The sequence below is a fragment of the Thamnophis sirtalis genome, unplaced genomic scaffold (assembly GCF_051295495.1).
Source record: "Thamnophis sirtalis isolate CommonGarterSnake01/CBP01778 unplaced genomic scaffold, rThaSir2_p1.2 scaffold_8, whole genome shotgun sequence".
In the NCBI taxonomy this organism is placed as follows: domain Eukaryota; kingdom Metazoa; phylum Chordata; class Lepidosauria; order Squamata; family Natricidae; genus Thamnophis; species Thamnophis sirtalis.
This window is the reverse complement of record NW_028261388.1, coordinates 48209497-48234556: the sequence shown is the minus strand read 5'-3', so window position 1 is coordinate 48234556 and position 25060 is coordinate 48209497. Positions and strand designations below refer to the sequence as shown.

The 25060-nt window shown below is 34.5% G+C and overlaps 1 protein-coding gene and 1 pseudogene across 2 annotated transcripts in view; one reads left to right on the top strand and one right to left on the bottom strand.

Moving 5' to 3' along the window:
* APP (amyloid beta precursor protein) overlaps window positions 1-25060 on the top strand; it is a 112263-nt gene that overhangs the window by 71230 nt on the left and 15973 nt on the right. The window contains exons 6-11 of one of the 2 annotated variants that reach the window (XM_014057210.2): window positions 116-315; window positions 10674-10841; window positions 17523-17656; window positions 19262-19336; window positions 21390-21548; window positions 23851-23979. In XM_014057210.2, coding sequence (XP_013912685.2) covers window positions 116-315; window positions 10674-10841; window positions 17523-17656; window positions 19262-19336; window positions 21390-21548; window positions 23851-23979 — 865 coding nt within the window. The remainder of the gene's footprint in view (window positions 1-115; window positions 316-10673; window positions 10842-17522; window positions 17657-19261; window positions 19337-21389; window positions 21549-23850; window positions 23980-25060) is intronic. The other variant, XM_014057211.2, reaches the window with a different exon arrangement.
* On the bottom strand, window positions 22384-22889 carry LOC106541699 (small ribosomal subunit protein eS10 pseudogene; annotated as a pseudogene).

Genomic DNA, 25060 nt, shown 5'->3' with positions numbered 1-25060 from the left:
ACATCCATAAATATCCAGACCTTCTTTTGATGACCAATTTAAGTAAGGCCATTTTTGTTCCATGCTGTGATGGAATTAGCAATATCAAAAATTTGACCAAATCTGTTGTTTGCAGTTATGACAAAGTAACAGAAGAGCAGCTTACAGAAGGGGATACTACAGATGTAGAAGATGAAAATACTGATGATGATGATGACGAAGATGGTGATGAAGCTGAAGAAGTTACAGAAGATCAATACCAGGAAGCCACTGAAAGAACAACCAGCATTGCTACTACCACTACCACTACTGAGTCTGTGGAAGAGGTTGTTCGAGGTAAGATGTTTTATGCATTAGGTCTGAGACACTGTTTTTCACAGTGCACATTTGTCCTTTATTACTGTACTAAAAGTGTACAGCAAAGTGTTCTGTGTTGTCATTTATATCATGTGTTTCTCCTATGATGTAAAAATTGAGTGCTCCATTTATATTTTTGCCATCTTAGATTTTCCAAAAACAAAGAAAAATGGAATCATCAAGATTTTCACCTTTCTGTACATTGGTATATAGAGAATTAAAATAGATGTGAACTTTCAAGTCAAAATAGAATCAAGCATGTGACAAACATATTTAGTAAGGTATGAAATAGAAAGGATTCATATCAGTAAGGTCATCGTTTTAAATAAAACTGGAAAAATGATCGGTGTGTAACAAAAATAGACTAGGGGATTTAGTATGTTGCCTTCTTTCCTTGTAGTTTTATTCTTTATTGAAGTATAAAATACAAATGTCAATTCAATAAATTTTAAAATCAGTTGATTTGACCATTATATATTTACATAAGGTAACAATGCTTTGTAAACCAAGGTTTCCCTAATCTGATTTGCTTTGAATGTATTGAAATCGCTTTCCAAGAATTCTTAGAAAGTATGATTGGTGGTACTGGAAAATATATTGAATCTTTTGCAGGACTTCAGTCAAGCTCCTGCATTCTTATTATTTATACATGTGTTTTAAATGGGGACTCTGGGACTTTTAAGTCAGTGTTACTGCAGATAAAGACATATGTTTTACATTCTATTTTTAATATAAATATTAAATTTTGTAAAATAATGTTAATTTAACTATTTTATCACAAAAGTCTAATAAAATGAATGAATGGTTTTTCATATCTACAAATGTACTGAAATACCTATTAGTCAAACATTAACATCTATTTTACCTTTTTGTCTCATGAAAATTGCTACATCCTATTTCTTGAAAATTTAGGTTTTGATTTTTTTTTGTCTGATGAATTTGGAAAAATTCACAATAGATACTTGTTTTATAATCATATAGCCATGAAGATCTATGAAATGACGCATAGAGAAAATATAGCAGAAGTAAGTCAAGAATAGTTTTTGGAAAGCATAGCTAGTAATATACCATCACAAGAGTAAACATAATAAATTTCTTGTGCCCAGCATTTTAAAAAGGTAGTTTATTATGTCCACATATATTGATCAGACAGTGGATGAATATTTTATGGAATTCTGTATTCTGTTTGAAGTAGAAATTTGTATTTCTTCTCTCCTCTGTGACTAGAACAAAACTTTAGTTTGGGTTTAATCATTCATGGAGGGAAGGCAATAAACTGTCTCAATACATTTCCTGGAGGTTGAATATCATTAACTAGAGATGCCACAGTAACCATGGGCTTTACCCTCATTTCTTCTTCCAGCATTCCTAAAGGACTACTAACCACAATCAAGATGTTCAGAACATATTGGAAGTATTAGTCTTGTAATTATCATCCCAAACCTGTAATCATAGTAACAACAAAGGAAATAACTCTTCTCCCTTAGCATTGGTTCTGAATTCAGACATGGACAGCCTGAGTACTGTCCCCAAGAATAACATAATTTGCGATTTTTTGATGAATTGTAAAATTTGGGCTATAAAGTGATAATTCATTCCATATAAAATCCTAGGTTTGAACTTGTGCCCTTAGGCACAAGTGAATAGGATGGTCATCCAGGGAAATAAAAGCCTGGTATATTTTTATTTATCATAATTTCTTGAAACATTAAGTGGCAGCCAAAATATCTTTGATAGAACAAATATGCTTCCATTTTAAAGAACATAACAGTGTTACTCGTGCCTGAAAGATGACAGGTGGCAGCCTGTTATTTTTTGCCCATTGGCAAGAAATAAATGAAAGTTGTTTTTAGCAATTGCTCTTTTTCAGAAAAACAAGAGTGGAGAAAGAAGGTGACATAATAACTTAGTTGGATTTCATTCCTGTTAAATTAACGAAACTTTATAATCCAATTTATCCCTGTATGACATGTAAAGCTGTGTTTAATGTTTTTTGGCAATGTCAGAAAGCAGAGCCTCTTTGATTCATTGTTTCTTTTGAGGCCTGTAATTATTAGTGAACTATAGCACCTCTATTGACTGCTTATGACGTCATAAGGGTCCCTGTGACATTATTGTGGTGTTTGAGAGCAAACTGATAATAAAGGGATAGTGAAACATACCACATTTAAAATTGCAAATTATGCTTGTATTATTTTTCAATGGGTTTTGAAAAGACTACCTTTAAAGTTGGAGTACTTTCTTTATGTTAAATCCAATAGTTCTATATATTTTTCTTCTTAAGTACTGAAGGAGGAAGATCTCATTTCTGTGTTTTTAATAACTTTTATTGAAGGTTTTAATAACAGTCGTAAAAAAATACAAATTAAACACAGAAAGAATAGAAGTAAAGAAAAAAGAGAATTAAAAGTTTATCAAAAAATAAAGGAAAAATATGAGAAAGAAAAATAAAGAAGTAGCTTTCAGTCTCAATCTTAAGGACAAATAAATGTAATAATTAATCATCCCCTGTTCTGTTACATGTAAGCACAAGTACTCCTCGACTTACAACAATTCTTTTAGCGCCATTCGAAGTTATAGCAGCACTGAAAAAAGTGACATGACCTTTTTTTTCTCACAACCGTTGCAGCATCCCCATGGTACATGATCAAAATTCAGATGCTTGGCAATTGGGATGTATTTATAACTGTTGCAGTGTCCCAGGGTCATGGAATCATCTTTTGCGGCCTTCTGACAAAGTCAACGGTGAAGCCAGATTCACTTAACATTCCTGAGAATGAAGCTGCTGGTTTTAACCCATTAATTCAAGAACGTTCTGAAGCAGTTCTAGCTTTTTTATGGCCTGCAGAGTAGTCCTCGTCTGGACTGTGGCAGTGATGGTAGGTGGAACAGTGGCAATGGCAGGGTAGGGCAGCGGCAGAGAGAGTGATGCTGATGCAGTATCAGCAACAGTGGGGACTGGGCAGTGGCCCTCCACAATAGTTTTAGTTATTCATATGGCTCCTTAAGCCATTGGGAAAATTAATTGCCCATCCATGTCCTCAAGTATTTCAAATGTCAGAGCATTTTCTGTCATTTTCCAAATTCCAATGCTGACTAAAGGGGTGGGGGGGAGAGACAAGCTTTACTGGGGAATTTTGTGCCTGGAATCTTTAGTCCCCACTAGTATTCAGTTTCTGAAATTTCAAAATTCTGTTTTGATTTAGGAGTGACTAAACAAATTGGCTCACATGAAAGTGCTGTTTATTTATATAATTATTTCCAATATCTTGTGGCAACTGACCCACTATCTCATTTTCCTAAGTCCCTTAATTTGCTTATAAACTTTCTTGAATCAGATTCTACTTAGCATTTTGCCGTTTATTATTAATATTTTAATTTCACAAGCTAATAATTAAATTTTTCCTTATTGAATACAAAGATAAATTGACCAGGTATTTTTTTCAAATTTGTCATTTTGAAGATTTCTAATAGTTGAACAGGATTTTTTTTGTGGTTTGTTTATTTTTTATTTTTTAATTTGAACCTAATCCCAAGCATATACTTCAAGGCAATCAACTAAGTGGTGAGAAAGAAGGGAAATTCAGACACAAAACAGGGGACATAGGAAGCAAACACAGGGTTGGTCAAATTGGACTGAGATGCCTATACATTAACACTCAAACACACAAACAGCATGAACTTGAAGTCTTAGTACATGAGGGCAGATAAAAACATTGTTGCCTTTACTGAAACTTGATGGAATGAAACCCATGACTGGAAAATAATGATAGAAGGTTTTAGAGTGTTCAAAACAAATAGATCTAATGAAAGAGAAGTTAGAGTCACATAATATGTAAGAAATAACTATATCTCTACAGAAATGTAAAAAACCAACCTTCTTGAATGCATTTGCATTAATAGGAAAAAGAAATGAGATTACCATAGGTGTACACTACAGACTACCCAACCAAACAGAGGGATTCAAAGTTGTGGGAGGTTTGGGGGAGAATGACTGTCATATTGGAATTCAACATAATGCAAGCACAAGTAATAGTCAAATGAGTCAAATGAGTGTCTTAAGACGTTAAGTGAGCGGATATCCACAAGTTTAGAAATGAATTTAGGAAGGATTACATAGATGGAATCTTGAAGAGGAAAGCAACTCAAGAAGTTTGGGAAGCTCTGAAAACAGAGATCATAAAAGTGCAGTGCAGCACAGTACCACTGAGAAAGAAAAATAAGAGACCTCCAATGAAACCAGCATGCTTGCATAAAAAATTCTCTGATAAACAGAGACAAAAATGACAAGAATGAAAAATGGAAAGAGGGACACATAACTAAAACAGAATACTAACAAATATCCCAAATCTGCAAAGATGAAATCAGGAAAGCTAAGGTTCACAATGAAGTAAGATTTGTAACAAATGTCAAAAATGATGAAGTTGCTTTCAACATGGGAAAACAAGATTAAAGTCAAAGAAATGGTCAACTAATGGTAGAAGATGGCAAGAAGGTGATAGGTAGCAGAGAGAAAGTGGAACTGCTTAATTAATTCTTCACATCTGTCTTTACATAAAAGGAAAAATAGTCCAACCTATCAAAAGCAGTATCGTAAAATAAAATAAAGTCTACAAGCCAAAATAGGCAAGAAAATGGTAAAAGAGTACCAATCCACTATAGATGAGTTCAAATCACCAGGACCAGATTAATTACATTTCAGGGTTCACATTCTGGCAGATGTGAACTCAAAATCACTGAACCAAATGTTTCAAAGCTCCTGGAATACCAGAAACCACTAGAGACCTACAAAATAGTTGATATGGTTGCAGTCTTCTAAAAGGGGAAACCACAGACCAATCAGCCTAATGTCAATGCTTGGGAAAATCCTAGAAAAGATAATTAAGCAATCAATATGCAAACACCTAGAAACAAGAAAATGAGAGAGTGAAAACAGATCATGCCAGACAAGCCTTACTACATTTTTTGAAAAAGTGACTAAATTAGTGGATCAGGAAAATACTGTTATCATAGTTTACTTAGACTTCAGTAAGGCATTTGATAAAGTAAACTGCACCCCACTTCTTGTTAAGATAGAAAAATTTGGGATAGACAGCATCACCACCAAATGGATTTGCAACTAGCTGATCATGTGCACTCAATATGTATAAAACTATAAGTACATGGAAGGGAGCATGTATTGAGGTACCTCAAGGTTCTATCTTGGGTCCAAATTTGCAGATACCAAGCTAAAGTGAATAACCAACACTTAGAAGACTAGACTCAAGATACAGGAGGATCTTGATACACTTGATTGCACTTTGGACCAACAAAGTTAAATTCAGTAGTGAGAAAAGTAAGCTCTTGCACAGGCAAGAAAAATCAAATGACAGGTATTGAATAGGTCAGTGGTGGCAAACCTTTTCGGCATCAAGTGCCCAAACCATGTGTGTGCAGGTGTGCGTGCTGGAACACAGGAAACCTGAAGATCAACTGGCTGGCGTGCACATGCCTGTTTTTTGGCTATTTTCAGGCAGTTTTTGGCCCAAACTGGCCTGCTTTTGGGAGTTTTGGGGGGCCGTTTTCGGGCTGTTTTCCAGCGCTCCAGTGCCCACGAAGACCAGCTGGCTGGCACGTCGGAAACCAGAAGAGCAGCTGATGGCAGCGTGTGCACCCACAGAGAGGGCTCTGAGTGCCACCTGTGGCACGTGTGCCATAGGTTCGCCATCATGGGAATAGATGATACCTTGCTCATCAGCAGTAATTGCGAAAGAGATCTAGATGCCCTAGTGGACAACCACTTATATGTGAGCCAGCGTTATGCTGCAGCTGCCAAAAAAGCCAACACTATCCTAGGCTGCATCAACAGAGGGATAACATCAAAGTCACAAGTATAGTACTGCTCTATACTGCACTAGTGAGTCCAAACTTGGAATATTGCACTCAGTTCTGGTCACTACAATATAAAAAAGATGTTGAGACTCTAGAAAGAGTGTAGACAAAAATGAACAAAGATGATTAGTGGACTGGAAGCTAAATCATACAATGCATGGTTGCAGTTACTGGATTTGTCTAATCTAACAGAGAAGGACTAGGATGACATGATAGCAGTCTTCCAATATTTGAGGGGCTGCCCAGAGAAGAGGAGGTCAATTATTCTCCAAAGCACCTGAGGGCAGGACAAGAAGTAGCAGATAGAAGATGATCAAAGAAAGATCCAACCTAGAATGAAGGAGAAATTTCCTGACACTGCAAACAATCAGTGGAAACATTTGCCTCCAGTCATTATGGATGCTCTGTCATTGGAAGTTTTCAAGAAGAGATTGAACAACCATTTGTTGGAGCAGAAGACTTCCAAGGTCCCTTCCAATTCTGTTATTTTGAGTTCTAAGGTAATTTCCAAAAGTGATTGGAAAATGAGTTAGCACACTCAGTGAACTTTAAAAGCATTTATTGCAGTCGACAGCCTGATTATTTCCTTCATCTACTGACATTCAAACTCATGAGAAATTGCTATCCCGTTTCCTTGTGAGGAGCAACCATTCAGAGCACAAGTGGGTGATCTCCTATCTTTATTCAGTGTTGTTCTGTGGGATGGTCTACTTGCTAGTTTTTGGTCTTAGCCACCATCATAATCTCTGCCCATTCAGAGACGACTTATCTCTTCGTTCCTCACCTGAAAACTCAAAACCACATTTCAATTATAAAAGATCTCTAATAGTTGAAATGTCATTAGTTCTTCACCTTAGGCTACCTTGTGGTAATACAAAGAAGGTTTTTTTCCCACCTTCATGTATTCCCTTTTTTATTGTTCTGGGAAGCCTCATTGCAATATTTTAATAAAAATTAAGAAATTGTTTTTTAAAATTCAGTTTTTCCTTGAAGAGTAAATAATAAAGAACTGTTTTAAAACTTGCTTAATGCCTGTAAATTACTTAGAAATGTTCACAAATTCTAATATGCTTCATTTATTTAAATCATCTCTTTTGATGTTTGGGTGTACACAAACAAATACCTACACTAAATTAGGTGTCAAATATTTTATGAAATTTATTTGGAGGCATAGGACCTCTCCACAATGGTCACTATGACTAAAAAGATTGAAAAAACACCTAGAATATGTCTGGAGCCATTGATTTAGTTTTAAGAGTTTTGTATTCACGAGTAGCTGTAAAACATTATGGCAGGTAGAAAATGGTTCCTGGGTTCAGTAATCTTGCTCAGGATTCTTTATTGCATGTGCTTTATTCATTGCTAGTGCTGCAATGCAGAGATAACTATTTTGGATCCTTAAATTATATAAAGTAATCTTTTACTATATTGGAAGCAAAAAGCTTTTAAAGTTTAAGAAAGTTCTTGAAAATATGTAAAGGGGTTTATTTTTCCTCTTTGGTTTGGCATGAAGCCACATTATTTAATTCTGTATTTCTTGTAGTGTTACCATTTTATGGAAAATGTTTATTTCTTGTTAGAAATGGAATGTGGCCTAGTTTTCTAAAAGCCAAACATTTTATAAAGCAATAAGTGGTTTGGTTTGGTTTGGTTTACATTTTTAAATATTGTATTTTCATTTCAGCCTTATATTTAAGTCAACAACTGAATATGAAGTAGTTCTGCATGACATCTCTTGAGTCATTTGTTATCCATTTGTGTGCATAATACTTTATGAGAGACCTTTTATTTTACAGCACTATTAAAATGTATTTAATAGTGCCTGTATCATATTGAAATTGGTGTAGATATGAAATTAGGAAGAAAAGGCGAGTTTTAATCTGTCTGAAAAAAATGAGAATTAATTTATTCTATAAATGTCTTATACTACATATATATCATCTTCTCAAGCATCTGCTCAATGCTGGGATATTTGTAATTGAAAGATAGTTGGCATAAACCTTTATTTCGAGAATATGGAGTTGTTTTTTAAGGACTACTTTATTGGCCATAATACACTACTCTCTAAATAATTTTCTCTCAGACTTTTATTTTGCTGTTTTTATTTTCCCAGTTTTGGTCTTATGACAACATATCTGTTAATAATACACTATGAAGTGGAATAGATTTGCTTAAATGAACTGATTCAAGTCACGTAAGCTATTTGATTTCTTCACCATATCCAAAAGACCACCTCCTTTGCACTAATCTGGGTATCCTCTAATCTTTTGTTCTAGAAATATAAGAAAAGGTTCTTTTTAGCTACCTTCTCCTGCAGGACTGATCAAAGTTTTATAGGCTGATCAGTTTGGGGATTACCCACGGTGCATTTGCTATAGCTGCTCAGTGTAGAAAACCTTGAGTGTCAACTGAGGTAGGTCTAGGATGGGTACCTTTAGTGTATAGTGTGAGCAATCCCACAGTGTTAGCCTAAACAGCCCAGTCCTTCAACCAATGCTGTGGAGATGAAAGTAGTAATAATTTTGCTCTTTCAAAGGGCACTGCCTCTTTTAATCCTTTGTCAGGAGAAAGCAAGAGTATATATTTTAAAAAACAGTGATAAGTTACTAATGTTGACCATACTTGCTGAGGATGAAAAGGGAAGTTCTTTTGCTTTTATTTTTCTCTGCACTACGCACACACAGTATTTCTATATTAGGTTGTTGTATTAGTTTTGGTTGTTTAATATACTCCTCAAAAATATATTAGAAAAAGCAAGAGACATGCTGCTAACTCTCAACTGCTCATGAAGTGTCTAGAAGAGACTAAAGGATGCCATGTCTTGTGAGCTAATATGCAGCTGTTGCCGCAGCACAATACTTGAAGATGCATGGCCAGCATTGTTGTCAGCCATTTCTCTTAACATATTTTGTGAGAGAAACCAAAGAAAAGAAAAGGAAGAAATGATTGGAACAAATATAAGATCAGCAGTATGATTCAAATACTTAAAAATTAAACATATAATTTTGCAGATATAGTTTAACTTGAAAAAAGTCTTTGTTTATTCTTTAAATTTAAATATTACAGATAATGTTTAGTTTGTATTTTTAAGGTTATTGATAAAATTTAGCCTGGGAACTCAATTTTGAATGCTGAGCTGTAACATAAATGTTATTGAACTAAATGGCACTATTCACTTATGTTATTCCATATAATATATTCCAATATCTGTGTGCATGAAACTTATTTTGACCAGTTTAGACAAGTTACTAGCTGCAGTTTAATGTACAGCTATATTAAACTACCAGCAGCCCTTCCCACCTAATATGCGCTCTGGCTTTGTTCTTTCATTCCTTTTAAACACAAGAAACTGAAGTGCCATATTCAGATGTTAAGTTAAGCTTATCTCCACTTTTAGGAAAGGTCATTGGGTCATATTTCTGGCATGATTTGAAATATTTCAAAATCAGAATGTTTTGCACACTTCCACAACTAGTGCTTTACTTGTTTTCTTTTTGACAAAAAAGCATTACTTTTTTCTTATGTAACTTACCAATCCATATAGCCCTAAAAAACATAGAGGTGTTTCATAGTATTTCATTTCAAAGTAGGCAGTATGGCTTTGTTAAGAAATTAAAAGGAAGAAAATGTGTTTTTGCATTATTCATATTTTTATATATACTGTACTTTTACGGTTAGCAAAAATGTATTCTGTGGGAACAACTGTAATAAACAGTTTACATGACAAAGTTTATAATATCCTTTTTAAGAATACTTAAGTATTGGCGATAGAAAATACTACTTCAATTAAGAAATAGCAAAGTTTATACAAATAGTATTATTGATTATGAAATTAAGTGGAGTGAAAGGATCTGAATAATTATTTCTAATCTAAAAATGTATAAAACTGAAAATCTAAATAAAAACTAACTATGAAATGTGGTAAGCATTGTAGAGGCTACCCAGACCCTATATTTTGAAATAGATGGCAGTAATTAAAAATAACAAAAATAATAGAAGGTAAATATGACTATGTGTTGTGTATCTTCTTGAAAAAAAGGGTTTATTACTTCTCTACAGGCTTGGGACACCGTTGATTTGATCTGACCTCTAATGAGTAACACTAATAAGTAGTTGAATTTGAATCTCAACATTTTTCATTCTGGGAGGTGGTTTCGAAACAAAGGTGATACAGGAGCATTTTCCATAGAATAAACTGTCTTCAGTTCAGATCTTCCCTGATAGACTTTAAGCACTGACCTAAAACAAGAATATGTTTTAATTTAAAGAGTGGAACTTGAAGCAGTAAAGTTTTGCTGATGCTGTAATAAAGGTATAAAACACTAAATTGAAAAACCACTTCCAATTTTTTGTTTCCTGGAAAATATGTAGAGACATATCTACGTATACAAATAAACGTATATAGAACAGAATTAACAATTCCACTTTCATGCTAAATGTGGTTCCTCCACATCTCCTATAATTAGAAGTGTGCTCTGAACAAGCTGAGACTGGTCCTTGCCGAGCAATGATCTCCCGCTGGTACTTTGATGTGACTGAAGGAAAATGTGCCCCATTCTTTTACGGCGGATGTGGTGGAAACCGAAACAACTTTGACAATGAGGAATACTGCATGGCAGTCTGTGGCAGTGTCAGTAAGTGGATCTTTCCAGCCTGTGGCAGTTTCTTTCTCTTTTCTATCTCATGCCACCCTGCCTCTGCTGTTCTTAGTGAATATTTTTGTTTTTCTTTTAAAAAAAAAGACTTTGGGAATGGGCCTATCACTAACCATATTTCTGTCAGCTTTCCTAGTTGCCCGCATCTTTGTAGAATGTGTTTGGCCATTAGTGCGTCTGTTTCTCTCGCTTTCTATCTATTGAGGCATGACAATTAGTAACTTCTGTCATCTATGTTGTAGACACAAATTACTTCTGCTGCAGTAATGGAAACTGGGATATGAAAAACTTAGAATTTAAAATTTATGCTAAAAACTTGTTATACAAACATACTCACTGTTGTGCATTTGTATACTGTTCTCATGCATGCACAGTGAATGATCAAAATAGAAACAATCTGCAAGCTTGTAAAACTGCCTCCGGTTATATTACTTTGTTTGTGTCCTGTTTTGTAAAATAGTAGTGATGCAACAAAATACATGTCCACACAAAATAAACTTATCTTTTCAGAAAAAAATGATCTGAGTACTCACACATGTGCATACAAAGTATATATAATATATACATGTACACATTTGTTTATTTGTTATAGATGATTGTGGAGATTAAATCACACCTACATTTGCATAATTGCTGTACATTCAGTTCTGGTAAAATAGAATTTATTTTTATAAAATGGGCTTGTGCCAGTTATTGAATTGACATGTTTCCATATCATTCTGATACGTTTGGGGATGCAATAGAATATTTATTGTCTGATTTGACTGGTTACAATTATACAATTGCTTTATAGTACATTATAATGCATCTTATGGCAAACAAAGCATTTCAAAAGATTGATAATTGGGATAATCTTCAGCTTGTCACAATTTAATAAAATGACAAACTATGACTAATAAGACTAAGCAATTATTCTTCACTTTCAAATAATAAGGTGGACAAAAGGGGAGATGGACACAAACCTTGCCCCTTTCATTATATGCTTTATTATGATTTGGTTTACATGGTTACTGAAATTATCATTGTTGAATGATATTTTATGAAATTATTGCATTTTCTCCTCAGTTCATTCTACTCATGAAGTAATGTTTTCATTTAATATTACAGTCATTCTATTTACATATGAATTTGATTATTTTAGCTGCACTACAAAAGATACATATTCAATCAAATACATTGTGTCAATTCTGTTCTGAGTTACAGTACATATACTGCAGTCTGAAATGCACATATTGGGAGTACAATTGAATTAAATTCAGTTGCAGTTATTTCAGAGGGAAATATGCTTAGGAAAACATTCTACAAGTCATTAAGTATGTTTAGTTCTGCTTAAGTGGAAGAAGTTACTTTGGGTATTAGGAAGCTAGTATTTAATGTTTTGCGCTCTGCAGCCAAGGCATAGAAGAAGAAATATGTTCTCTTCTCAAAGCTGTTTCTTTTTCCAGGATAACTATTTTCAAAAGGGGTATATACAAGAAGTTTTTGATCTTATTATTGCGAGTGAGACCTCATTTGTTACCTTGTATTTTCTTCTCCCTTCTGAGGGAAAACATCTTAACTGTTGTCAGAGAAAGAGCTGACTGGTAATATGATTCAGAGATTGAACATAGAATAACAGTGTTGGAAGGTGCCTTAGAGGCCTTCTAGTCCAATACCTTGCTTGAATAGGAGGTTCTATACCATTTTAAACAATTAGTTCCCAATTTCTTCTTGGAAACTTCTAGTAGTGGAGCATCCAAGCCATTCTACTCATTAATTGTTCTCACTGTCAGGAAATTTTGCCTTAATTCTAGGTTGGAGTTGTCTTTAATAATCTTTATTATTACAATATTATTAAACAAACCAAACTTGCAGTTGTTTTTTTATATTAGAGACCATTGCATCAGATGCCATTTCTCAGTTAAATCTACCACCAGTGTTTGGCAGGGAGGAAAACTGGATTGGAAGAAAAGTAAATGCAATGAAACAAACCAAAATGTTTTCTGTATCAAACTAGACTAAAAATATATCATAGCCACATCTGACAAAGCAGCAATTATTACTTTAAAAAAAAAAAAAATTATTTACTTTTTAAAACTCAAGATACATTATGTTGAAGATAAACTGTTAAGAATTTTATGCTGGAGTAAGTGAAACTAATTTCTTTTTAGTCAACATTTTAAAATAAGAGAATTGTTTCATTCATCAAGAGCTTCACACTCTATTTCCAATATACAGTATAGAGAGAGAGAACAAGCAGAAAAGTGAAGTGTGTGTGTGTGTGTGTGTGTGTGTGTGTGTGTGTTCTGACCCACCTCCGTCCGGTGAGTAACACCGACACAAGCTTACTGTTAGCCACGCTTTATTCACAGTAATTACTCACAGGCAAGACATTGGCAGCAACCCAGACTCCCACAGATAAGAGATACAATACACACAAGAGCTTCTCCAGCTTGATATGAATGGTTGTGTCCTGCAAAAGGTCTCCTCCCAAAATCTCTTCTTATATACTCTCTTGGGAGGAGCCAAGCCACAACCACCTGAGCTTGATTATCTCTTATGAGTCTGTCTCTGTAATTGCTGCCTCCTTCTCTGCCTAGCATCAGGGACAAACTCCCTTTGATCTTCACCAGTGTTCCATGCCTCAGGCGCCTCCTGGTGGCTAACCAGCCTCTCTGGTCCCTGCTCGGAGTCTGAACCCTGCCCAGGGTCCTCCACATCTTCCAGAGCCGACTTATAGGGTCCCTCGCTATCGGAGTCTACCGGCAGCTCCAACGGCTCCTGCTGGGCCACAACAGTATGTATGTATATACACACACACAGAGAGACACAAACACTTTTCTGCTTGCTAAGTAGGCTGGTTCACTCTGTTTATTCCTTCTGTCCAATACAGATAGTACTTGACTTACAACCATAATTGAGTCCAAAATTTCTGCTGCTAAGTAAGACAGTTGTTAAATGAATTTTCCCCATTTTATGACCATTCTTGCCACAGTTGCTAAGTGAATCCCTGTAGTTGTTAAATTAGTAACGGTTGTTAACTGAATTTGACTCTCCCATTGACTTTGCTTGCCAGAAAATTGTAAAATGTGATCATATGATCCCAGGACATTGCAATGTCATATATGCATACCAGTTGCCAAGTTTCCAGATTTTGAAGCTGCAAAAGTCATAAGTTTGAAAAACAGTCATTAGTCACTTTTTTCAGTGCCATAACTTCGTTCATTAAACAAACAATTGTAAGTCAAGGACTATTTGTACCCCATTTCTAAAGGTCCAAATGGTTTGGATATTTGAATAATTTAACATTTTTTCAAGCAAATTAGATTGTAATTTTTTCTCTTCCCCCCCTCCCCCCTTATAATGCTGGTGAAAATTCATCAAGCATTAAAAGTATGGTTCCTACTTAGGTGGGGTTATGTTTAAGAAAACAAATGGGATTTTGCACAATGAACTTTAAAATATATAAGTACCTTAGAATCCTAATACCTTCTGTCAGACTCTTGGGAAATAGTACAATTCTGCAATATATGTTAAAATGCCCTTGCAATTATTGATGGCTTAAAAATAGATTCTACATAGGCCTCATTATTTCTTTATTTCACGTAAAATGTTTTGGTATTTATATATGTAATCCAATCACAGGTTATAGAAGAATTGAGCTTCAAAGTTCATGTCTGATTTTCTGTAAATATATTAGAGTTGTGTGTTCAATTAATACAATAGTGATCTTTAAAGGATTTTTCTTAAAAACAGTAATTTCAATCTTTAACTGCTTTTAAGATTCCTATTAGTTTCCTAGGACAGACAGTTGTTAAAAGTGATGAAATGTAGCATTGCAAAAAAATCCTATTTTATTTAACGAGAACCGTCCTTCGGTCGGTGGTGCCGGAGTGTGTTTGCAGCAGCATCTCTTGGTTTTGTTTTATTTCATCAATTTTTAATACTCTCATTGGACCCTTTTTATTTAACTAATATTTTTCAGAGGCGATAACAACATAGAATATAACATAGACAAAAAAATTTGTTTTTATCAGGGACTATTTTTATTCAACAATTCAGTACTAAGTAACACACAGATGTTAAGTATCTTAAGAAAGATATAAAGTTTTGAAACACATTTTTAGATGTTGAATCTTATGGTTGTCAGAAAGTTACTAGGCTAATGACATTCTGCTAAGCTGTAAGACATTGCTTCCTTCCCCAAATAGCATAGGAATTAGAACTAAGTTTTTTTTTTACTTCTCTCTCTGTCTATATAATAAAGTTAGTGCACTAACTTTACTTATACTTTAAAAACAGGAACAATTAAAATAACTGACCATAGATACTATTAAGATTTTATTTTATACGTATGTACAATAATTCTCGATGCATATAAGCTCCATATTGTTGTGAACAGAGAATAATACTAAGACAAATTTACTTGGAACAGCTTACATCCTGTATCAATGCCTTTAAGATCATTGAACAATAGCATCTCCCTAACCCAGGTCCTTTGGAAAGGCTCAATAGGTGGATTTAAAAATGCCTAATCAAATCTAAATATCGGGCTAATTATGTGACCAGCCATAATAATGTAAGGCATTTTAAAAGCAAAAAATAAGAAACCAATCATTCCTTGTCTGAAGAGAGGACATGTTTTAATTGTGGGTATGTGGAACTTGCCCTAATCTTACTGGATGGGCATTCTGAAGTTTGGAATTAGAGAAGAAGAATCTTATTCCAGTTCTAAATAGTGCACTGCAAGAATAAATATATTTCTCCCCCCCCCCCGCCTTTGCTTGGTAAACAATTGGAATTTTAACTCTGTTTTTGTCCTTCTTGAAAGATGTAAGGAAAGGTCTTGAATCAGCATGATTCATTTTGAATGATATGCACAAATTCAATATGAAGTGCTCATAATCGCACTAATTAATTAGCATTTATATTTGTTCCCTGATGTGCACTCTTGAATTGAGGATAGCTATTTCTTTAGTAAAGAATTTTACAACACGTTTGCCAAGAATTAACAAATAAAACCCTTAACTCTTGCTGAATATATTATAATGGCCTCATCAACACTGTAATTATGGCAGATCCAATATGTTTGTGTGAGCTTTCTTAAGCATTGTTAATAGATATTAGGATTACAGTGCAATTTCAGATTGTAAAAGCATCTTGAAAATTTGTATTTGCCTATATAGTTCTTTTTACCATATTTGTAATTTAAACTTTTAAAGCTGTGAGATTGTGTCCAAATGTGCAGTTTTGTGTTTGCATGAACATACAGGTAGACCTCGCTTAACAATTGCCTGTTTAGCAACCATTTGAAATTCCTATATCACTGAAAAAGTAACTTTATAACCAGTTCTTGCATTTATGATCATGGCACATCCCAGTGGTCATGTAATCAAACTTTGGGCATTTCACAGCTGGCAGGTGTTTGATTGTCACAAAGTCCCATGGTGATATGATCACCATTTGCAAACCTAAGAGTTAGCTTCTGAGAAGCAGAGTCAATGGAGAAGCTAGCAGAAAATCACAAGCCATAGTCATGTGATGTCACACTTAATGACCCCTAGTGACTTTTTAAATGATTAAATGGGAAATGACATTGTCAGACTGTAGCAGTTATATAATGTTTCATGTAGCAAATGTATTGCTTGGTGACAAGAGTTCATCCCAATTGTGTTCGCTAAATGAAGTCTCCCTGGACATTAAAATGTTTTGCTTGGTTACAAGAAGATAGTCAATGTTCTCTAGAAGTTATCTAGATGGCATGTGTAAAAAAATTCTACAAAAGAAAGTATGCTTTACAATTGAAGATTTGATTCAATTTTCATACAAATTTTGGATAAATGAGAATAAAATGAATGATAAGAATTCTGAGTATATCTCTCTTTATCTGCACATTTCACTTCATTAAATCTGCTGTTAATTTGTAGTTTTTAAATGAGAAAAGAAAAACTGAATAGTGGAAGGTTTGCTTTATTTCAATCATGGCATAAAAATCATGTTATTGATAATATGCGTGACTTCAGTTGAGAACCTGAAAAACCATTGAGAGTCAAAATAATTCTGGCCTAGATGAACAGATAAATTGTCTTGGTTTATGACAGTTTCCTGTGTAGTAATTTCTTCAGTTTCAAAATTAAAGGCAAGGCTAAAGAAGCCAGCAATAATTAGCAGGAAAGATTGGGTTTGGAGAATGATGAATTTTGAACATACGCTATTACCATATGTTTGTGAGCTTTTTCTGGCAATCAAAGCTTTGGAGAGCTGCATAGATCAAGTTTAGTGTTCCCTCCCTGTCTTTGTCTCATATGCTATTCCTACCTCCTGTCTTGTTGGTTGTAGCTAATAATAAAATAATGTTTTGAGTATAGTCATAAAGTGGGTTTTTAAAATGTGTTGTGTGTAGGAACAGGGTACAAGTCAAATTTGGCTAGGAATTAAATCTGCATATGTAATTATATACTTGTTTGCCTTCCCAAATTAAAAAAAAATGTTTTAAAATCCTAGTTTCCTCTCATTGCTTCTTTTGAAATAACCTGAAACTTTCATGCTTTCCTGTTGTGTTTATATGCATCTTCTCTGAAATGCAAACATATTTTCTTGAAATACATTATTTCTGTATTTGTTCCTCTACTAGCTGGTTGCTTACAATCTTTGCTTTCTTTTGTAAATTCCTGTTTCTAGTACCTACCACAGCTGCCAGCACTCCGGATGCTGTTGACAAGTACCTAGAAGCACCTGGCGATGAGAATGAACATTCCCATTTCCAAAAAGCAAAAGAGAGATTAGAAGCGAAGCATCGTGAAAGAATGTCTCAGGTAAACCACAGATGGGTCTTATTAACTGGTTTTTGTAATGCAAACTTGATGTAGCTATCCATTATAATCAAGTGTTCCAGTTTCCTAAACCTTAATGAATTTCTCTGATTATTTAATTTATCCTCCCATTTTTGTTCCTCCAGTAGCTTACTCCTCCACACCACAAGTCTTTTAAAAAACCTGCAAGCCTATTCATGCAACAGTGTACTCTTCTTGAATTTAAAGAAGCATTCACTTTTGATTTCATAAGTTGAGGATATGATGCATCAACCCCCCCCACCAGTGCTTATATATTCAAAATATAATCTGTGAACTTTTAATTCAGCTTTAGAGTGAACATTCATAATTTTCAAAGAGAAGCTGGCCTGCTAAAGATTTACACTTTTTATAGAACCTTTGTAAATTATAAATGATGAGCTATGATAAAGCATTTCACATATATTCTCATCTCTCATTTGTTTTTTGCTGGCCGCTAATGTTAAAATCTTGTGTCCAAATGTCTTCCTTCCACCCGCCATTGTAATTGGCTGATAACAATATCTTTTTGATTGTAAAATGGGTGCATACATTTGCAGAGGTAACTGTCAACTATATATCAATTACTCTAATCCATTTAGCATCAAAAAAGCATGAAATAGCCAAAATAAGTGAATGCAATCAATTTATGTATAAAACTGATTGACAGGCAAAACAGAAAAAATATCCATATTTTCTTCTGCTGTGAGGTATGCTAGGAATATAAAAAGTATACGTCAGAAGTAAACTATTTCTGGATTGGGTAAAGGTACACAAATATTTAGCTTTAAATTGTTTTTATAGTAACTGTTTTTCATAACATGGATTGGGCAGATATGTTTGCTTGTCAACTGGATTATTGGTTTAAAATATGTAAAAATGACATATACAATGATCCCTTTGATTAAACACAGGGGAAAAGAAGTATATTTTCAATCAACTTGTGAATTTGGATCTGATACTGATTAGGCCCTGGCGTGAGGAAACACTTTTCTTAATTTTAAAAATTAATTGACATCCTATGTATTTTTCCATTGGTTGGTTGAATGATTTCAATGTTTTAACTGAGAGCACATGCACATCCTGTAAGCCTAAGATTTGTCCAGTCTTGCTGTACAGTTTTAAATAAGACTTTCAGAAAAGCACTGGAAATGTCTTGTACATAAATACTTTCTCAAACATACAATATATTATCTCTTGACAGTGAAGAAGCACATTTTGTGTATATTTAACTAATCAGCTGTATTCATAATATAATAATTTGCATAATTTTATAGTGATTAGTGTTTGCCTTCCAGTCTATGTATATATACATAGTCTTGTCTTAACTTTCTGGCTTGAAGTTAATGGCAAACCTGGGCTGTTCCTAGAATGAACACCGAATACCTCTTTGGAATGTGAATAGTTTTCACTATTCAGGTTTTAGAAGGTCACTCCATACTATAATTCAGTGGTTCCCAAACTTGGCAAATTCTGGGAGTTGAAGTCCACAAGTCTTAAAGTTGCCAAGTTTGGGAACCACTGCTATAATTTTTAAAAAAACTTTCCTAAGCAGTAAACCTTTGTTCATTTTCTGTTTTATTTGCATAGGTCATGAGGGAATGGGAAGAGGCAGAACATCAAGCAAAAAATTTGCCAAAGGCTGATAAAAAGGCTGTCATTCAGGTAAAAAAGAAAGTGCTAATTTAGGATTATATAGTAAAAAAATAAGTTTGTGGTATGATTGAGTTTTGTGTAACAGACTTAGCAGCATTGCTATTTTAATTTATTTTGTCCACAGAGCTTATTATAATAGACTGTGTACATTGTGTGTTTACATGCGTTTAATAACCACTACATAATTCATTCCCCACTGGATCATCATTTCAGAGATATTTCCTTATCTAAACAGACACACAGAATGACCATGGGCAGGCAAAAGAAGAGGGAGCAGTAGTGACTTTTTCTGCCAGCTTCCCCATTGAATTTCCTTGTGAGAATGGTAGGAGCATGGACAATCTCCCTTCTTCTCTTCCCCTTCCCTTCTCAGCAGGCAGGTGTGTGGCTGCTTCTGGGTGGGGGAAGGAATTGTGATCCCTAATCTTCATGTATGTTACAGTATAACATTAACATATCTTGATGGCACAGGGTTTATAAGAGATATCCCAAAAACTAGACTGAATATGCATCTGGAAAGGGTTCCTTCACAGAATAGGTTGTATATTATAAGAGCCTATAAGGTAGTCCTCGACTGTTTGAAGTTACAACGGTACTGAAAAAACTGACCATTTTTCTCACTTATGACCGCTGCAGAAGCCGCATGATCTAGTGATTTACATTTAGATGCTTGGCAACTGGTTCATATTTATGATGCTTGTGGTGTCCCGGGGTCATGTGATCACATTTTGCAAAATTCTGATGTCAATTGGGGAAGCCTAATTCACTTAACAACCATGTTACTAATTTAATAACTGCAGTGATTTGCTTAACAACTGTGGCAAGCAGGGTCATAAAATGGGGCAAAACTCATTTAAAAATGTCTCGCTTAACAACAGAAAATTTTGTCTCAATTGTGGTTGTAAAACACAAACATGCATTTCCCTGCCACTTCCATGGCCCTGTTCCAAACAGGTCAAGGCCCAGTCGTGGGCTACAGCCCAGAGTTGGGTACTTCTGGCCTCTACCATTATATTAAAAAATTATCCATTTCATTACATGTAATTATCTAGATTTATAATTTTAATGTTTATAATTTTAATGTTTATATTTTAGTTTCTATTATTTAGTTTTCTATTTATGTATACAGTTTTAATAGTATAGTTTTTTGAATAATAGAATGAAACAAGCACATTCTTTTTGTTATTATTGATCCCTGTTATTAAAATAAGTAATAATTTTATTTCTAAAACTATTAAACTACTGAATAAACTATTTTTTCCAACAAGTGGGTAAAATTGTATGCAGTTTAATTTAAATTATGTATAGAAAGCAGATAGATGATTCTCCTCAATGTATGCAGAGAACAGCCAATTCCTCTTAAAGAATAGACTATACTCCCCTATCCCCAAGACTTTAAATTTATTTAATGACTTTGAGCAAATCATATAGTCTAGCCTTATGTACTATATTTAGGAGGAAATAACCATAATCATCCCCTTATGATTTGTACTTATGCTTTGAACAATAGAATACACAGAAAATATAACTCTCTGGACTATAGTTAGTATCACACTCCCGTCGTCGTCCCCATCCCCTTGGCAATATGCCTGAAGTTAATTTGGAGACAATATGAGAAGAGAGATGCAATTGGGACAGAAATGCACACATACTTTTTCATACGTGCTTTCAGTTTTGCGAAGATAGGGTGACTCACTGATCTCAGAAGCATATTATACTTATTGGAATATGTGATATATTATATAATTTCTGTTTTTGAAAAAAAAATAGTGTAATTTTATCAGTACATTAAAAGTTGAGTTTTTTTCTTACGTATATCTCACATTTTGTTGAACATTGAAACTTAGATCATCACTGGACACTCACTTTTTGCTACAATTTTCAGAATCAGAAGAGCCATCTAACCATACTGGAAAGATTGGCCATAAACAATAAAAAATCAGAAAATTCCAGAAGATCCCAGTGAAGACAATACAATACCAAGTCATTTTCAGAATGTTTACTTTATGTTTAAAATGTATTGTTGCTTATATTATTATAACTACTTTTTCCCCCCCAATAGCATTTCCAAGAGAAGGTGGAATCCTTGGAACAAGAAGCTGCAAATGAGAGACAGCAGCTAGTAGAGACTCACATGGCCCGAGTTGAAGCCATGCTCAATGACCGTCGCCGTGTTGCCTTGGAAAACTATATTACAGCTCTACAGGCAGTGCCCCCTAAGGTAAGGGATTCAAATAATCGTAGTTTATATGAATATAACTAGAAATTTATTCACAAGCAGGAGTGCATGGACCCATGGAGCCATTTATCTCAAAAGTAATATACACTGGAATTTAAATTACATTATACTACTTAAAGTAAGCTATTTCTCTTTGTAAACTCATTGCTCTTTAAATACAATTTTAAAATTTATCATTGATTCTAATGACCCAGATGTTAACAAATTCTGAAATGCCCATGGATAATAATATTGTGTGTGTGTGTGTGTATCTCTCTCTCTGTGTGTGTGTGTGTGTGTGTGTGTGTATGTATGTATGTATGTATGTATATATATATATATGTGTGTGTGTGTGTGTGTGTGTATAGATTTAGATTTAGATTTAGATTTTATTTATTTATCAGCACAAATACAACATACATACATATATATATACATATACATATATATACATATATACAAATCCCAGTAAGGGTATGGCTAGCTGATGAGAGCTAAATAGCTTGAAATAGATCTATACTTGTCTCCCTTTATTTATTTATCAGCACAAATAAAAATAAAAACCACATTTTAAATGTATATATATATACACACACACACACACACACACACACACACACACACACACACATACATACATACATACACACACATATACATATACATATACATATACACACAGAGAGATACATACATATATATATTTTAAAGTATGGTTGATTTGTAAATGTATTGTATCTTTAGAACAAGGGTCTCCAATTCCCAGCCTGTGGCTTGCTACCAGGCTGTGGCCTGTTTGGAATCTGGCTGTGTGAAAAGCTGGCTTGCATACGTGCAATTTTTTAACCTTTTTATTATACACAAGATGCAAATAACAGCAACAGTTGTTTACTGAGGGGGTTGACCACGCACACGTCCAAATCCACCTCTAAATTGAAATTCAGTAGCTGACCCAGCACCTGCTTCTGCCTTTTTCTCTGCACCAGGAGGAGCTGCATTTCTTCTATAGGTATCCCTATCAGCTTCTCCTCGTGTAAGACGCCTTCTAAACCTTTGAGCCTGCCTGGGTCTGCCTGTTTCAGGACGGCTGCAACGCAAAGTGGCAGGCACAATTTCAGGTGGTAGATGGAGATAATCCCGTAGGTACTGAATGCCCTCATTGGTCAAAAACCAATTCCTTCACGTAGCCACAAAATTTCAAGGACTGCATTGCTTTCATGACATAGAGGTTGGGCACATTTTTGTCCACTAGTTCTAGATGCTCAGGCATGTAGACATCTTTCTTGGCCACCATCACACCCTCCTTAAAAAGATTGCAATATGGTTTTTCTTAGGCATCAACATCGTAGCAGCACTGTCAGGACCAAAGCGGGAAAAGCACACACGTGCATTTTGACTTGTGCAAGCAGCAGGCTGGCGCAGTGGCAGGCTGGCACACATGCACAGCTCAACTTGTGTGAGTGGCAGACAGATACGCACACATTTGAATTGCGTGAGTGGCAGGCTGGCACATAGTTCAAATTGCCCAAGCAGTGGTTTGGTGTGTATGTGCATGCATGTGTCTGCCCACGATTTGCCTAGGCTGGTTCCCCCCTGCCCTGCCAGGCTGCCAAGCTGTAAAGGTTGCGTACTGCTGCTTTAGAGAGGACTGCAGAAGCTTCAATTTTTCCAATCTACTGTATTTTTTTTTTAATCCAATATATTTCTACATCAGGTATTTATTAGAAATGACATGATTTTTCCATTTAAAGGTTGTTAAGTATGGCATTTTTGTTAAGCTGTACTTAATGCTCAAAAACACATTTTTGTCAGCTGTTTTTATATTGAAAAATATGAAAAGTGTGATTATGATAATGCTTTTACAGAATGCAAAATAATTCATTTTGGTTTTGTTGACACTATTAAAATATATGTCATCTTTATAATGAAGTAAATTAATGCACTTGATGTAAGTTTGGATTTTATGGGTATTTGGATTTAATGGAAACATATATCCTGCCTTTGGGTAAATGATTTACTATAATTATGTGAGTATTTCTCTAAAATGGATATGACTTGGAACTTTGAAGGCAGAAGTGTATTGAAATATACACTTAAAAACTAACATTGTCCTCTATATTATATACAATTTTTTTCATGTTACTATACTTTGGGAAATGAACAGTCCTAATAACAGAAGTACGCTATCTTATTTCACACAACCTAAGGCTTATTAGTCTTTTAAAGGCTATATACAAGGGACTGACACATTTCATGGGACTGTCAACATCATAAGTGATTTATGTGGTGGCTTTTATCTCTATAGCCTCGACATGTATTCAATATGCTGAAGAAATATGTGCGTGCAGAGCAGAAAGACAGACAACATACACTGAAACATTTTGAACATGTGCGTATGGTGGACCCTAAGAAAGCAGCACAGATCAGATCTCAGGTAATAAGATAGAAAATTATAGAAGTTCTTATTTTAATATTGTGTGAATGTCAGCATAAAAAGATTGAATAGAAAGCAGAGATTAAAAAGGCTGCAAGATCCAATACAGTAATATTGTTTCTCTTTACATTTAATCTTTTAGAGAAACTAAAGTTGTCACGCTTTAAGCATTTTTGTTGCATCCACTGCAGTATTTTTATAATAAAATTTTGATTTCTGCTTAGGCTGCATTTTTTATCAAATACTCCTTCTTCTTGATCAAAATTCATTTATGTCTATTTTCCATTTATTCCTATATTATATGAAACTATTCTTGATATATAGTTATGCTTATACAGTAAATGATTGCTCATCCAGATATAGCAGTTATTACTTTGATGGTCAGCCATTACTATGTGAGTGATAGTTTCCTATTTAAAAAATTGTTTAATTTGCCTGTTTTACTTAAGGTATTAATATAATGCTTTGCCAAGCATATTTGTAGAATTTTTGAAGTTTCAAATTTTACTGTCGATCTCTCTCTCTCTCCCCCTCTCCCCCCCTCTCTCTCTTTCTCTCTCTTTCTCTCTCTCCCCCCTCCCTCCCTCTCCAAGGTTTTAAATATACAATATGCAAAAGCTGCTTGCCTGTTTTTATTAAAACACAATTTTATTACAACTATAAGAAGGCAAAAGTTGTAAGAAAATATTAGAAATGCATTTTCTCATGATGTAGATTTCCACAGTTGAATTATTAGCACATTCTTGTATGAAACTTGTAAAATAAGTGCTTAATAGATCAATCTCACATACAGGTAAGAAAACAAGGGCTGAAATTTCCATTTCGTATAGCTGACTTTGGCTTAAGTTTCCCTTTTTACAGTTTTCTGGCCTTGTCCGGCTTCAGTTGCTAAGCAAAATGGTTAGTACTTGAATGGGAGATCTGTAAGGAATACCAAGAATATAGGCTACATTCCTCTCTCCCAAATCTCAAAATATTCAGTTAAACATCTTTATCAACTTTTGTATGGAATAAAGAAAGGGGAAATTATATTCCCAATATGTGGAATATCCAGCAAATGCTTACTTTTTAATCTCTTCTG